This window comes from Falco peregrinus, chromosome 8 (assembly GCF_023634155.1).
Source record: "Falco peregrinus isolate bFalPer1 chromosome 8, bFalPer1.pri, whole genome shotgun sequence".
NCBI classification, from domain to species: Eukaryota; Metazoa; Chordata; class Aves; order Falconiformes; family Falconidae; genus Falco; species Falco peregrinus.
Window position 1 is genome coordinate 18,346,537 of NC_073728.1, and position 14,513 is coordinate 18,361,049.

General features: G+C 35.6%; 1 protein-coding gene across 1 annotated transcript in view; it reads right to left on the minus strand.

Moving 5' to 3' along the window:
• Nucleotides 1–63: 63 nt before the first annotated feature.
• Nucleotides 64–14,513, minus strand: part of OSBPL6 (oxysterol binding protein like 6) — a 108,705-nt gene continuing 94,255 nt past the window's right edge. The window contains exons 22-25 of the mRNA XM_055812709.1: nucleotides 13,536–13,680; nucleotides 12,381–12,507; nucleotides 11,672–11,794; nucleotides 64–10,731 (exon numbers count right to left, since the gene is read on the minus strand). Of these exons, the coding sequence (XP_055668684.1) occupies nucleotides 10,623–10,731; nucleotides 11,672–11,794; nucleotides 12,381–12,507; nucleotides 13,536–13,680 (504 nt within the window). The 3' untranslated portion in view covers nucleotides 64–10,622. The remainder of the gene's footprint in view (nucleotides 10,732–11,671; nucleotides 11,795–12,380; nucleotides 12,508–13,535; nucleotides 13,681–14,513) is intronic.

The following is a 14,513-nucleotide window of genomic DNA, read 5'->3' on the forward strand; positions in this document are numbered from 1 at the left end:
CATTCAAGAACCATACTCTAAAGTGTTCCTTACATTAATAAATCAGAACACAGATGACAGCAGTTTAAACAGTGTACATTGAGATTTATTAGAACAAGCACTAATAGCAGCAGTGTACAGAGTGATGGAGACAATGTACTGTATGCACTGAACAATAATAATTTTACAATTGCACTTCTTCAGAGATCTATTAGAAAATGCTTTTCAGTAAACAGTTTCCCAAATCTAGCATTGTTTGGATTTGCCTCTGAGGAAAAAAATACAAAAAATATGCTTTTTTTTTGGTAAGGCATTAGCAACATTCATTGGCAGGCTAAACAAGTCATTTGTACATGCATTATCCAATTACATTGCAACAGGTAAAAGAACATCATGTTTCCTCAAAAACTAGAATTGTGTGTGTGTTTTTTAGACACAATATCCTGGTAAATCCAGCTCAGCCTGAAGGAAACAGATGACATCTTTTGTTACATTTTAGAGCACAACACAAATTATAGCATAGCCAAGTTCACCTTTATTTTCTACCAGAAGCTGTAGGATCTCCCTCAGTTGGAGTTGGTATTATGGGTATTGTGTATACCACATCCATCACTGGAATAAAGTCTTAATTAAATTATTTTCTTTTGTTTACTATACCCCCCCCAACTGCCACCTCCCTGAATCATGTGGCCAAAAGATGCTTGACTGTAATCAACATTAACTACTGTATGAGCCTGTTTTTTATTGCATGAGAGGTAGTCAGCATGAGGCCTCATCTGCATTCTGTACTACTACAACAGTATGTTCAAAACCAACTCACAAGTGCAAAGACACAGAATAACTGTTGCAGCTGCATTGTGTGGGAACTTAAAACTGGTTGTCTTACTGCTCCTTCCTGGCTAGGTTCAATCTCTGAAGCAGCCAGAGAACTTGATATGCCAAAAAAAAAGCAATTCTATTTATGTGCTATAGCCCAGAAGGAGAGAGTGGAGACACTTTCTCACATTCATGCTTTTCTAGGCTGAGATTAGGAGCATGCTTTTGGTTAGCCACCCCCCTTCTTTGCAAATCAGAAAAAAGGATTCTTACAGTTAAGCTTGCCAGAGTGAGACATAATATGATGAATTGTCATTGAGTTAATCTCCTGTTCATTCTTCCAAACATCATACATAATTGAGCTTTGCAGACACACAAAGTTAACTGGGTTTTAAATACTAAAAGCCCCAGAATAAGGTCCCAAAATGTGAGTCAAAGGAAAGTCAAATATATTGCTCAGATGGGCAAGCAGTCAAACCAGCTGTATTTCACACATTTATCTTCCACAAGACAGTGCACACATTCAAAATTAAGCTTAAGTGTAACTAGTTGAATACCTAGGCTTGACTGTACATTAGGCCTACAGCTGAAATACATTTGGGCAGCTAGATCATCCACTCACCTGGAAGTTCAGAGTTCAATGGAGTACCAACAGCAGCTCAGCCTCATCTGCATAGGTGGTCATTTGTTTAAGCATGTAGGATTTTAAATTCATGTACTATAAAGCCTGGTGTAAACAGGAACATAGTTTTGATTTCTTAGGAATGTCACCGTTCAGCCTTTTTATTTGAACTTTAGTACCTACATCTTTTAAACTGAATTCAATGACTGTCTGCAATGTTTACGCTAAGTACCTATTGATGCCTGTGCAAGATCAGAGTCCAAGCAGATGAAACCGAAAAGAAATCTGATATGCATTGCTGATTACCTCTTGCATGTGAAATTAAAGTCTATAGATTTGGAATATACAAATTATATCCTACCTGTGTTATTCCTCAGTTGTTGACGCATAGTAACTGTAAGCAATAAAATTGTTTTTACAGGCACAGTTACAGCCAATATTTGGAGTCAGAATTAATAAGATGTAAAGAAAAATCATCCTGAAAGATATTCCAGACTTGTGAATAGTCAAGCACAAATGAATGCATTTGCAGGAAAGCAATCAAGATCAATCAAAAATTTTTTTTAGATGTTGAATTACTGAATGTACTATGAAGGACCAAACTTGCACATTTAAAGTTTGCAATACTTTAAGTAGTTTATACAATTTTCAAAACAAATATTTTCAAATCAATTTTCTATTGAGTTATTTAGAAATTATGGTACTGACTTTTTTTCCCAGTATCATTTTCTTCTTCATCTCATTGGGGAAGTCCACAGTGAACTTCTGAGCATTAAATCAAGGGTGCTGCAGATGAGGTTTAGTACTACAGTGATCAAAAAGAATGCCTTCTGCAACATTTGGGTAGCTGGATACATAAATGCTTCTTATTTTCTTTCTTTCCCTTAAGTAATTGTTTTCTGTTGCTTTCAAACAACAGAAAAAATTGTCTGGTGCATCTAGGAACAGAGACCCTTTCTAGTTACACTCTGTTATTTCCCTCTGAAACAGACACTGTCTACCCAGTATTCAAAAGTCGCACTGGCTCTATACGTTAGACTTCTAGAAAGCAACTATTTGACTTTAAAATTTATCTTCAAAACTGTGAAACAAGTTTCTGTATACCTTTCTAGCGAACATAACAGCATAATCACAGTGGAAAGACTCTGAGGACCTCTTTTTACAAGTATGCTACATAAAGAGATGTACAAGAAATCAAATTTGGGGTCCTTCTGTAGAATGAGCACAGGGATATGGGCAATCAGCAAAGAATGCTCTTTTAGCTATTTAGGTTTTGACATTTTGGCCTGCTAAGGATATGGTGCAGGGCTGTTTCCCATCTGAAACTAAAGGCTGTTAAAAGCAAAGAAGCTCAGTAAGGCAATGTAAAATAGACAACTAATCTAAACCTTACCCTTTTAATGGCATTCTCAGAGCCTGAGCAAGGTATAAATACTAAAGCTTACTACATTTCATACATGTGCGTATGTGATCTGATCTCACAAAAAATGTGTGACATTATTCCCAATTCATATTAACTTTGTGCAAAAATGAGACAAAATGCAGAATTCTTTGCTCTTGAAATACTGAGAATTCATAATTCACCAGACAGTTAATTATACAAAGGAAAGTAGATAAAGACCCAAAGCAGAGTCTTGCTACTGGTTACAACAAAAAAACCCAAAAACCTAATATCCTAATACAGAACTATCATAATGATCTCTCTGGACACCATGGTAGTTTAATTTTATGATGGCTTTCTACGTGCTAAATAAAGTATCCTCTTCAGACATCTAGCAGCAACAGATAAAGAACAAGAAGTTTGCTATGCATTTTGGTGAGGGAAATATTTCTGACATCAGATGCTAGCAGCTTGATTTCTTACTTATTATATAGTAAATAACATAGAGATAAATCAATATACAAAGAAGAATCCCATCCAGAAAAGCCCACTGATACTTCTTTTTGGTCTAAGGATGAAATTTTAGTGATTAAGCACTGTAGGTCCACTCTGCTCTGAGAGCTGGAGATTTAGCAAGATCTGAGCATTAGGTGCAAGCCAGAAGCCCTCATGTCCGTGGAGTTCCAAACATTGTTTAATTTTTAAAACTCAGACTTCATATGTAATTAATTCTTAGTGAGGAATGAATGTTTGAAAATAATTAGTTTAGAAATAATTATAAAGGAATGAAAGCAATGCTTTTGCTAATCAGAGCAAAAGCTTAACTAAGTTAGAAGTTGCTGTCTCTGCATTTATGCCTCCATACCAAAATACACTCATCAGCATTTATTTCTCAGTTCTTAGGCAAGGTCTTGTTTGAGACTCAGCTGAAAATAAAATTTACTGTGATCTGGATTTTTATAGTGTATTTCAACCCCTAAAGAATACCAGTAGCACTTATTTCAAGAACTAAATAGACCTAATTTCTAACCTCAAATTGGAACAATAATTCTCAATGTTGACTTCAAGATAGGTGACAAAGCAAGTTTAATATATTTATGTATAATTTTATTATTGGTGATCCAATCTGAAAATATTGTCTAAAATATTAAGCAAATACAAAGATAATTGAAGATCTCATCTGTATTTGTTGAACAGTTAAAGAAGTTATCTTGAATTTTCCTTTGCCTGGAAAATACTGAGGATTAAACATATTAATTTTGTTAACATTACTGTAATAGTCCTTGTTCAGGTGAATTTAACAAAGGAAGACAGAGCATTGTATTGAGCACATGACTACTAGAAAAGAAATCTGAGTTTGCAATCTTGACTCACACTGATTGTCCCCAGTGAACCTGACAAATCAACCCCTGGGCCACAAGTGCAATCATAAATAGTAATGCAACTTCAGAAAAAGATGTTCCATGTGTGGCTACACTGACTGGCACAATGAGTGAGTAACTCAATGGAGAATAGTTCTGGCTGAATATTCATCACTCTGTGTGCTGCTCTTGTATAGCACTTACGTCATTTTGATGCTCAAGGTATAAAAGATGTCACCCACTTCTGATTATTTGAAGCAATCTCCTCACCTATTCCCTTTTTGCATCTCTAATGTTATGGACCAGCAGCATTCTGCACTAACATAACATCCCTCTTTCATTAATGGAGATCGTTAAAAGCAGCAGTCAATGGGGAAATACATTTTACTGTTTCATAGGAGACAACATCTGGATCGTTGCTCCAGGAGTACAAATAAGTAGCTTTACCATACTTCAATGAATTATTCATAGGTCAAGACAATATATTACACACTGCTGATTATATATTCATGGTTTCCTTATTCATAAAATACGTAACTTTTTTTGTCCACATTACCAACACACCTTCAGCCAAATGCTGGCTACAGTCATTTTTATTTATAAAAGAAATATAACCTTCCCTTTACCTTCAGAAGTAATTCTGAGGAAATATCACCAGTCTTCCCTTTTTTCATGCTGTCATGGATCAGTGGAAAGAAAAATGGTATTAAGATAACTTGCCTGAAACGGCTTCAGCAGCTCTGCTGACATTTTAATTCATAAAAGTTAGAAAACTTTCTATTTTGTTACACCTGTGCCACTGACAGAGTGGCTGACTGTTTTACTGTCGTCCATTGTAGTCTCTCCCTCCCTTTTCTGAGGTTTGTCAAAGATAGCAAAGAATGGGAAAAGAATTAAAGATGAGTTTGTAATACCACAAAACTTGACAAAGGAGGACATGGGTATATAAAACACATACAAGTATATTTCTATCACTTTTAAAAACTGCAAGATACCATATAAAAATCCTTTTATAAAGAGGCATTTCAGTTTAGTGGAAGAAAGACATAGCTTACACCAAAGCTAATGAATGAAGGTGGTTTACATTCCCTAGTTTAAAAAGCAAATAACATATTTGCTTTTGTAAGTAGACTCCTTAAAATATATAATACAAACATAAAATAAATTGCTGTAAATAAGCCATTTCTCTGAGCTTACTGAAATTTGCAACGTTCTTGTGGGTGCCATTCACTGTTCTAATGGAGTTCTGTGAGACAGCCTCCCCAGGAGTAATTAAACCTTTATTAACATTAGTCTAGATTCTTCTGTTAAAAACAAAAAGAGGAAAAAAAATAAACCCACAAAAGGCCTTTCTCCATGAAACAACCAAAATTATAATAAAAATCACAAGGGATGGTAAAGTAGAAAATTATATTACTTTTTATACTAAATATACTTCTGCAATTTTGAGCACATTAACAAAAAAACGTAGTTGCCACCATATCCCTTCCTACCTCAAGTTCTATCAATATAAGCTGTAAGAAAAGAGCAAATACAGGTTTTGTAAAATGTTGATGACTGCTGCTTAATGACATACATGAAGAAGACCCAAGATAGTATTTGCAGCTCCACTAGCTGCCCAGGTAAGTGGTTATGACACTTTTAGCTTTCTCCCAGGTCTTTGTATAACACAAGGTGACCAGTGAGGCCATTCCAGTGTTTCTTACACATTTCTGTCAATATTAACATTTTTCCCACAGCTGGACCAAACTCTCTAACTTAACACCTCCTGTCATTTCAGCATGTGAATACCAATACCCTTTCCTTTCAGGTGGATTTAATCTGAAAACTCCTTTACTTCCATTACGCAGCTCCAGCATTAGTCATGACGTCTACACTACAGTTAATTCCTCAGATTATGACTGCAGCCAACAGCACATTAAACAGCTAGTGTTTATCTCTGCACCAGGCAATATTCAAAACCCTATAAAACAAGGAGACCACACAAATCTTCCCTATACAATCAGAGCTCAGCTAATCAAAGCAAGTTCTGCAAAACTCAGAGAGAATTGGCATATTCAGCCCTCTTGGTTATTTTGTGCAAGTGCAAGTGAACCTCTCCTCCCTTCCAGGGTATTCCTAGATTTGGATTTTTGAGAAAAACTCTACAAGCAAGACTGCATTGCGCTGGGCTCCACTCTGTCTGGTTTGATGGTGAGAAAATCCCATGATACCCATGGGAAACAGAGGGCATGGCCCACATACTAGCTCCTCACCAGGAGCCCATCAGCACAGGATCGGTGCTGGCTTCTAGTATGCTTTAAGGTTTGTGCAACTTGCTTCCATAAAGCTCTGACAGTGTTCAGTAAGGAATTTAAGGGCAGTATCTTTCAAAATTGTGTCATGTATATGTACTGCAATACTTGACACATGCCTAGCATGTGCTATTTAAATAAACCCCACAAATGCCATACAAACCAGAAGTTCAAAATAAGACCAAAAAAAAAGGTAACATTATTTGTGAGATGCAAAGAGTGTTATAGTAGGGAGTTCACTTTTAAAGCCAAACACAAAAAAAGTTTATTTCATGCAACTTACATCTGTCTAAAATTAGAATAAGTGTATAGATGACTTTTTAATCACAGTGATACTGTACAAAAATCAACTCATATGCAAATTTTATCTCCCAGTGAGATAACAATTTCTAATATGCCAAAAAATCTACCACCTTATTAATACAGATCTAGAAGTGGAATTAAGCTATTTAAGTCTTTAGAAGACATTACATTTGATGAAAATAGCTATTATGACCCTATTATATCTGCAGTATCAAAACAGGGAACAAATTAATGTACACTTTTGAAATATTAATGGAAAGTACAGTTCACTATTGTGAAACTAAAGCATAAGGATTGTTTATTTTATACAGAAGTGTTTTAGAGAAAACACAGGAAAAAGCAAAGGACATGTCTTTGTAGGGAAAGTTAGAACAAATTTTTTAAAGGTTTTAAATGTCAAATTCTTTGCACTAATTTTCATCACATACCAAACCTATAGCAGTTAAATCTACTGAGTTGGTAAGTATTTTTCATGCTTTCCAAGAGGAAATACTGCCTAGATGAATGAGGTGGGCTGAAAACTGCCCAAATCCCCAGGCTTGAAGGGCGCTGATCAATAGCTTACACCCCACTGGCAGCCAGCAATGAGGACTGCCCTGCAGGGGTCAATTTTGTGGCCCATGTCAATCAGTGTCTCACCATTGACCTGGGCAAGGACAGAGACCATATATTAACAAGTTTGCAGATGACATTAAGTTAAGAGGACAAGATGGCATGCCAAATGGCAGAGTTTTAATCTGAAAGGACATCGCTCTGCTTGAGGACTGAGCCAGAAGATGCTTCATGAGGTTCCACAGAAGTGCAAAGGTCTGCACCTGTGGCAGAAAAAGCCCACGTGCTGGGAAGAGACAGCCAAGCAGCAGCCCTGCTGAAAAGCAGCAGGCACTTACAATGCATGCCAGCGTGCAAAGGAGTTCCCATCGCAACACGGGAAACACCATTCTGTGCTACACTGGCAGGGAATGTGGAAAGCCTGTAATCCCCTGTGACTCGGTGCCGGTAAAATTTCACAGGTTGTCTAAAAATTATAATTTGGATAGAAGCCCCCAGACCTATCCTCTGTTAACTCATTCTCCTTAGAAACAGCACAAAATATGCCACAATGTCCCCCAAGGCTATAGGAAAAATTTAATAAAAGATTTTGCACAGAATCCAGATAATTCTGCACTATAATTGCTTTATGGTACATCTGCTAGCACTTTTCAATTTCTGCTAAAGACTGCAAATATTTTGTGATGCATTGTTTTCTGTTTCTTTACTTACTAATTAACTAATTTAACATTCAGTAGGCTTTAAAACTGCCTTCAATAGAAAGGTTTAGTGTATCATAGACTTTTAAAATTTCTAAAAATATTGGGTTTTTTTCAGTGAGTGTCCAATCAGCAATTGTAAAAAATAATTAAATCAGTGATAGCATCTTTAGTGTTCACCAGGTTTCAGTTTGCACTGTAAGTAGTTGCATTCACAAAGCATTAGCAGAACACTGTAAAATTAAAGACCTTATTTCTGTATTTAAATTAAAAGCCAATTTTCAAAAAAAATTTGAGGACATGCAGTTTCTGTCCCTCACATGTACTTGCAGTCATACACACACAATGCTTTCTAATATCACAGTGAACTGCAAAAAAGACTGGAGCATGAGGTGGGCAAATGTTTAATAATGTTGTTTCTAAGGAAAGTGACACAGAATAATTGCTGTTTTGCACACAATGTGCCAATTTGATTCATACTGCAATGTCATTAAAGCAAGTATGATGAAGTTAACCAAGTATGATTAAAAAACAAATTTTGATATATTTCCATTTTCTTATAATAACAATTGCAGAACAAAAAAAAAATCAGGGTAAGTTAAACTAGGGAAGAAAAATACAACATTCTTTGAATAACTCAAAATTTGCTTTGGAAGAAATCCTGTTAATCTGCACACAGGTTTTTTTATACCAAATATTCATAAGCAATCCATGAGCATTCAGAATTCTTAACAAGTCTACTTAATATTTTCTATAGGTTTTCATAGATCTTCCTGATAACAGAACTGTGTGAAGAAATCTGAATTCAATAGTAGCTAGTTGCTCTGCCAGTTGCTTTGTCATACAAACAAGGGGGAGAACTAAATGCATATTAAATAAAGTAATCTCAGTTCTGTAGGGACCTGATTGCAAAAGGAAGAAGAAGGTGGAGAACTAGGTATGTGTGGTAATCTACTGAGAACTGTTCAAGCAGCTCTGCTGGCAGGATCACATACCTATTTCATCATTTTTTTAGGTCTCAGTACTGGAATCAACCTCAAACAGAAAAATTCAAGTGCGCTATGTATGCCATGTACATATTGAAAAAAATACAGTGTACATGCATGAAATCTAACCTATCATCAGTGCCTGGATCTCTAATACACGCATAAACGGAAGACTAGATCATACCATATGGAATGCAGCTTTTACCTAATAAAATTATTTTTTCCTTTCATTAAAATCTGCTCTCCTACTGTTTAATGTTTCAGAGATTTTCAAATAGAAAGTGCCAAGCCTTCTCCCACATATATTAACTGAGACTTAACAACACCTAAGAGACTTGTTCTTAACCAAAAATATAGAATCACTTTATGAAAAACTGTAAAATATAATTTTGCACAAAAGCTATTCTGGCAACACAAGAAGTAGTTGTTAGCTACAACGCATGGGAGCCTCTGCCATACTATCAAATATAAATTTAGATTAAAAAAGTGGATGAGGAAAAAACAGAGCCAGTAAAGTAAACCTTGTGGCAGAAAATAGTTGCATTTACAGTACTATTCAGTTTCTGGAGAGAAGCCAGTGAGACCTTCCCATGAAATCTTTCTGTGTTTTCAACACTGTTGCAAAGCTTCAGGGAATTCTAGTTGTATAAACAGTTATGGGGAAATGAGATTCACTGTGAGACTATGTCCAGCCATGGTAAAAGTGATGATTGCATCTTGGCATCAGTCATTTAAATTATGAACTTTCTGACTAGCGATTTATATGCATTTATCAAAATTGTCTCAAATTCAACCATTTAGCAGTTTCTTTTCAGTCTGATTACACACTCAGCTTCCCAAAGGTAAAGCATGTACAGTTGATCTCATTCCTCTGAAATATAGTTAGATGTTTCGTTGTCTTTTGATTTTAAATAATGCAGGTTCTCCAATATTTATATCATGATAAAATTCTAGTGTTTTAAAAATCTGCCCTTCACACAAGCCTAAGCATACATATTTTAAAATTACTTACTGTACATCTTCATATTTTGTTTAAGGCATGAACAATGGCATATGAGTGGGAACAGCTTCCAGAAAAGCATATCTTTTTGACAAGGGCTAGTCCAAGCACATCACACCAAAGGACTAACCTGAAGCCAGAAATGACAGTGTTGTGACCCAAAAGTTTTTAACAAAAATAGTTGAAACAAAATGGATTTTTTTTCTCTTTTTCATCCTTTTTTTTTTTCCTCTTAATTTAAATTACATTACTTTTAATGTCTGTTTAAAGCACCGGTTGCAGTTCTGTGTTTACCGCCTCTTCCGAGTGACTTTGGATAACTCATCTGCTTCTTTTGCTCTGAATTTTCAGTGTATGAAACTTTAAAAGGTTTCTGGTTTGTTTGTGGGTTTTTTTTTTCTTTCTTTCTTTCTTTCTTTTTTTTTAATGGCTGCTGCAAAATTAAAAAGATCCAGAAGTGGTCAGGGGCCTGGTCTAATGCACTTTCAAAAGTCCGTTACAAAGATGAATATAAATGCGAGTGATAGGTTTTTCCATAGACCCACAAACCACGCTTAGCTATAAGAAACATATTGTGCATAGTTATTTTTTTCTTCAGAGTGATATGTTTACTAGATCTACATTCTCAGTCTACCAGAGTACGGGAATTTCTACTTTACTAAAGCCAGGATCCTTTCGTAGTTCCCAGTAGGTGTCATTGGTAACCCAGGCTTCTCTTTGATTAGCATCAATAACTTTTCTGTAGAAAGAAAAAAGAAAACAAAAAAAAGAAAAAAAGAGGAAAAAAAAGTTCTGACCATAGATCTCTGTTCTTATACAATATGAAATCAAATTCCATAACACTCTGATCTAATCCAATACTAAATCTGATTTCATATTTCTAATGGACACAAGAACCATCAGGGTTTTAAAAATCAAAATCAACCTCTAGCTGTGTCAAAAGTGGAAGGTTTTGAAAACAGCCAAGATTGCAGATCTGTTGTCTGATCTGTGTAAGCAGGTCTTAGAGCCATATAAAGCCTCTTTGGCCATTACAGATTCTGATGATGTGCAGTGGATCAATCATGAGATCTAGCTTGACGAATGCAAGCCTTTTATCATTTAATCATTTGTCTCCTCTGTATTTTGCTCATCTTCTACTACAAAACTGCATCAAGCATGTCCAGTGTTTTCACTTTTGATTCCTCATGCTAAGCATGAGGCTATCTGATATGACTATCACTTGTTGCAGAAAAATGCTTAATTAAAAACAAAAACAAAGACCCTCCACATTATTTATATAGACATTTTATAGAGAGTTATATATGTATGATGTTGTTATTCAGATCACTATTTATTACTTTGTTTATGCAATGACTTAAAACAATAATATAGTTAAATCTTAGAACCTAATATGCTTCTATTCCACTTCAGAATTCAAAAAACATTGGCCAAGGGGTGCAGCAGGATTGTACAGCTGTTGCCCATTGTGGGAAAATAATGTTTCAATTATGAAATTTTAAACTATGTATAAACTGCTTCAGGCAGAGATTAGGTAACTGATTTTTTTTCTTAAAATTGCCATTTTCCAGGCTTTCACAATTAACAGGCTTTGTTGGTGGTAATTCTTGTAGTACTTTGTCCAGTCATACTATAGAAAACACTTACTATTGCAATTAATATGAAGAGAATAGACTCACTTAAAAAATTTTGGTACATATTCAATGCTGTTTTCTTCCATGTACCGCCTCCGACCTCTCTGGAGTTCCTCTATTCTTTGCTTCTCAGATGCTGCTGCTTCTATATTCCCTTCTTCCAGAAGCCTGTAAGAATAAGAGCAGGTCCTATAGCAATCATACAGTGTCTAGAACAAGGAATTTTCTAGCACGAATCATCACATAAGACAAACAGAAGCCAAGCCTGTTATCTGCATTGTACTACTTTTAGGTCTAGTCATAACCTCATAAAATAAACTGAGATGTAACTGAGATGTGACTCCTTAGTTACATGTACCTGACCTATATATAGCCTAAAGCATACACTTTCTTTAGTAACTTCAGCATATCATGAACATTCAAGTACTGTGAATTGAGAACGAGGAGGGAATTAATGTTGCTTCCATTCACAGCAGAAAGCCATGACATTTCAGAGCCTGTCTTTCCAGTTTTGTTATGAGGAATCCTACCTCTGCCCAAAGATTGCACAGTTCTACTAAACCAACAAGATCCTTTCTACTTTCCCTCAACTGGGTAAAGCAGAAATTTGACTGCAATACTGAATATCTTCTCTTCTAGCAGAATCCTCCAAAGCTTAGTTTAGACTGTAGTGAAGGCACAGACAGAATTCAATACCCAGCCAAACCCAGCCCTAAAACCACCAAATATTAAGTGCATAAACAAGCATTCTTGCCTTTGATCTGGCCTGAATCGCGCATCTGTTGTAGGAAGAAGATCTTTCAGTAGAGGATCTAATTCATTGAGCTCAATAGCAAACCTCGTGAAGCCATAATAACGTTCATAATTGGTTGGCATGGAGCCTGTATGAGTATGTATGAGAAAGAAAAAAGCTTTTTAAACTATTACTCTAAATATGCAAGAGATTCATTTATTTATTAAATTATAACTGCAAAAATATTAATATATTTTACTCTTAGATGCAACTAAAAAGCACCAAAAGCTATTTTCTAGGTGGAACGACATTCACTAAAAATTTCAACTGCTTATCCTGCAGAGGTTGTAATGTCATGCTAAGAATCAAAACGTTCATGATTCTCCTTCCTTTTTAAATAAAAATTACTGTTTTCAGAATTTTCGAGTTAAACATAGTTTCCTGTTCTCTGGAAAGTGGACTTATCAAATGTCTGTATAAAAGCTAACCTTAACTGATCTTCAGAGTTAATTCTGGAGTGTAATGCTCACTTGCAGACTGATTCAGCACTGTCCAACACCTTTAGCACTAACAGAAGTCAGAGCTGGTGTTGCAGAGAGTAGGGTGCAACGTAGGGTTTCAAATACTATCAATACAGAGTAGAGTTCAAAATATTAATGATATTGACAATTCCTGGATAATGACTCTGCATGTATGAAAGATACTATAGGTGCAAACGATGACTAATTCAACCTCAGTGCCTCTAATCAAGTAGAAAGTTGAAATCAGTTCCTGAAATCACAGAAGCTTGCCATCTCTGAAGTCCAATCCTTTAGGCTAATAAAGCATTAAGACAACAAACTCAGTAAATCGGCAGCTCCTGTTTGTTGAATTCAAAAAAGCTGTCCTGCTCTCCGTGAAAAGGCAGGCCTAGATATTAATTTTTTTATATATATTTTGTTCTTATGTTGACCCTAGTGCCCCAGAATATTTGACCAGCAGTCAGACTGAGATGTAGAAGACTATGCCCTTCCATTTACTGTTATTATAAACTCATGTAAATTCTTGGTTATTTGTCTAACCATAAAATTAATCTCTCAAACAGTATTTTGAATATTTAAAATGATGGCCAAAACAGCTTTAAATAGTTTAGGGTTACACTACAGTGCCTGCCAGAGTTTATTACAACCTTCTTACCTGGTCTCCATATGCATTTGGCTGAAGGTGCAACCCCACAATAAAGGCCCTCATGCCACTTTCCAAAAAGGCGATGTACCACCTTCCCTTCTTGATCTATCACAACACCCTGGACCTCATTTACATTTGAATTCCAGTAGTTCACCTGCAAGTTTAACAAAGAATTAAAAGTTCACACTGGTTTTTGCATTACCCATTATACCAATACATATACTGCATGAATGAATGTGGCACCAGCCATCCAAATTTTGTATCAGAACACCTCACCTGAACCCCTGAATATCAGAATTCAATATTCAGATGATCTGAATATTAACTGATTTAGTATATGAGTAACTGAATAATTTGATACATGATTTTGGTATAAAGGTATTTCGATTATCTGCACATCTGGCAACTATATTGTTGTTTATTAACCCAAATCACAAAAAATTCAGCAAAATTGACACTTTGAAAGTTGCACGATCAGAGCCAGCTAACTCTCTTCTTTCCATATGGGAAATACTGAATATACCTGTACCCATAAGGGAATCCTTCAACAGGTGCTGCACACTACACTTTGCAGCAGGGGAGAGGTTCCGGCAGTATTACTTGTTATTTGTTGCCTTCTGTTTCTCTGTTTTGCTTTTCTTAGACATATTTATTTCTTACACCTTCCGCTACTGAGCCAGTTGCCCACTCTCAGAATCTACATCAAAATATTAATTTCAGATTTACAGTAACATACCATTGCTGATACTTTAATGGTATTGATGTATTTTGTTGCAATATGAAGACAAACTTAATTTTAGGGAAAATAATTGAGTTACATAGCTATACAGTGATCTGTTTTTATATATAGTCCTTTTCTAGATATTAAAATACTATAAACCAAAGCGGCATTATTTAATCTAAAGACATAAAATATTGACTGCCTAATTCCAGTAAAGGCAGAAGTAAAATGGCACAGAAGTGTACAATTATTTGCAATTTCATTGT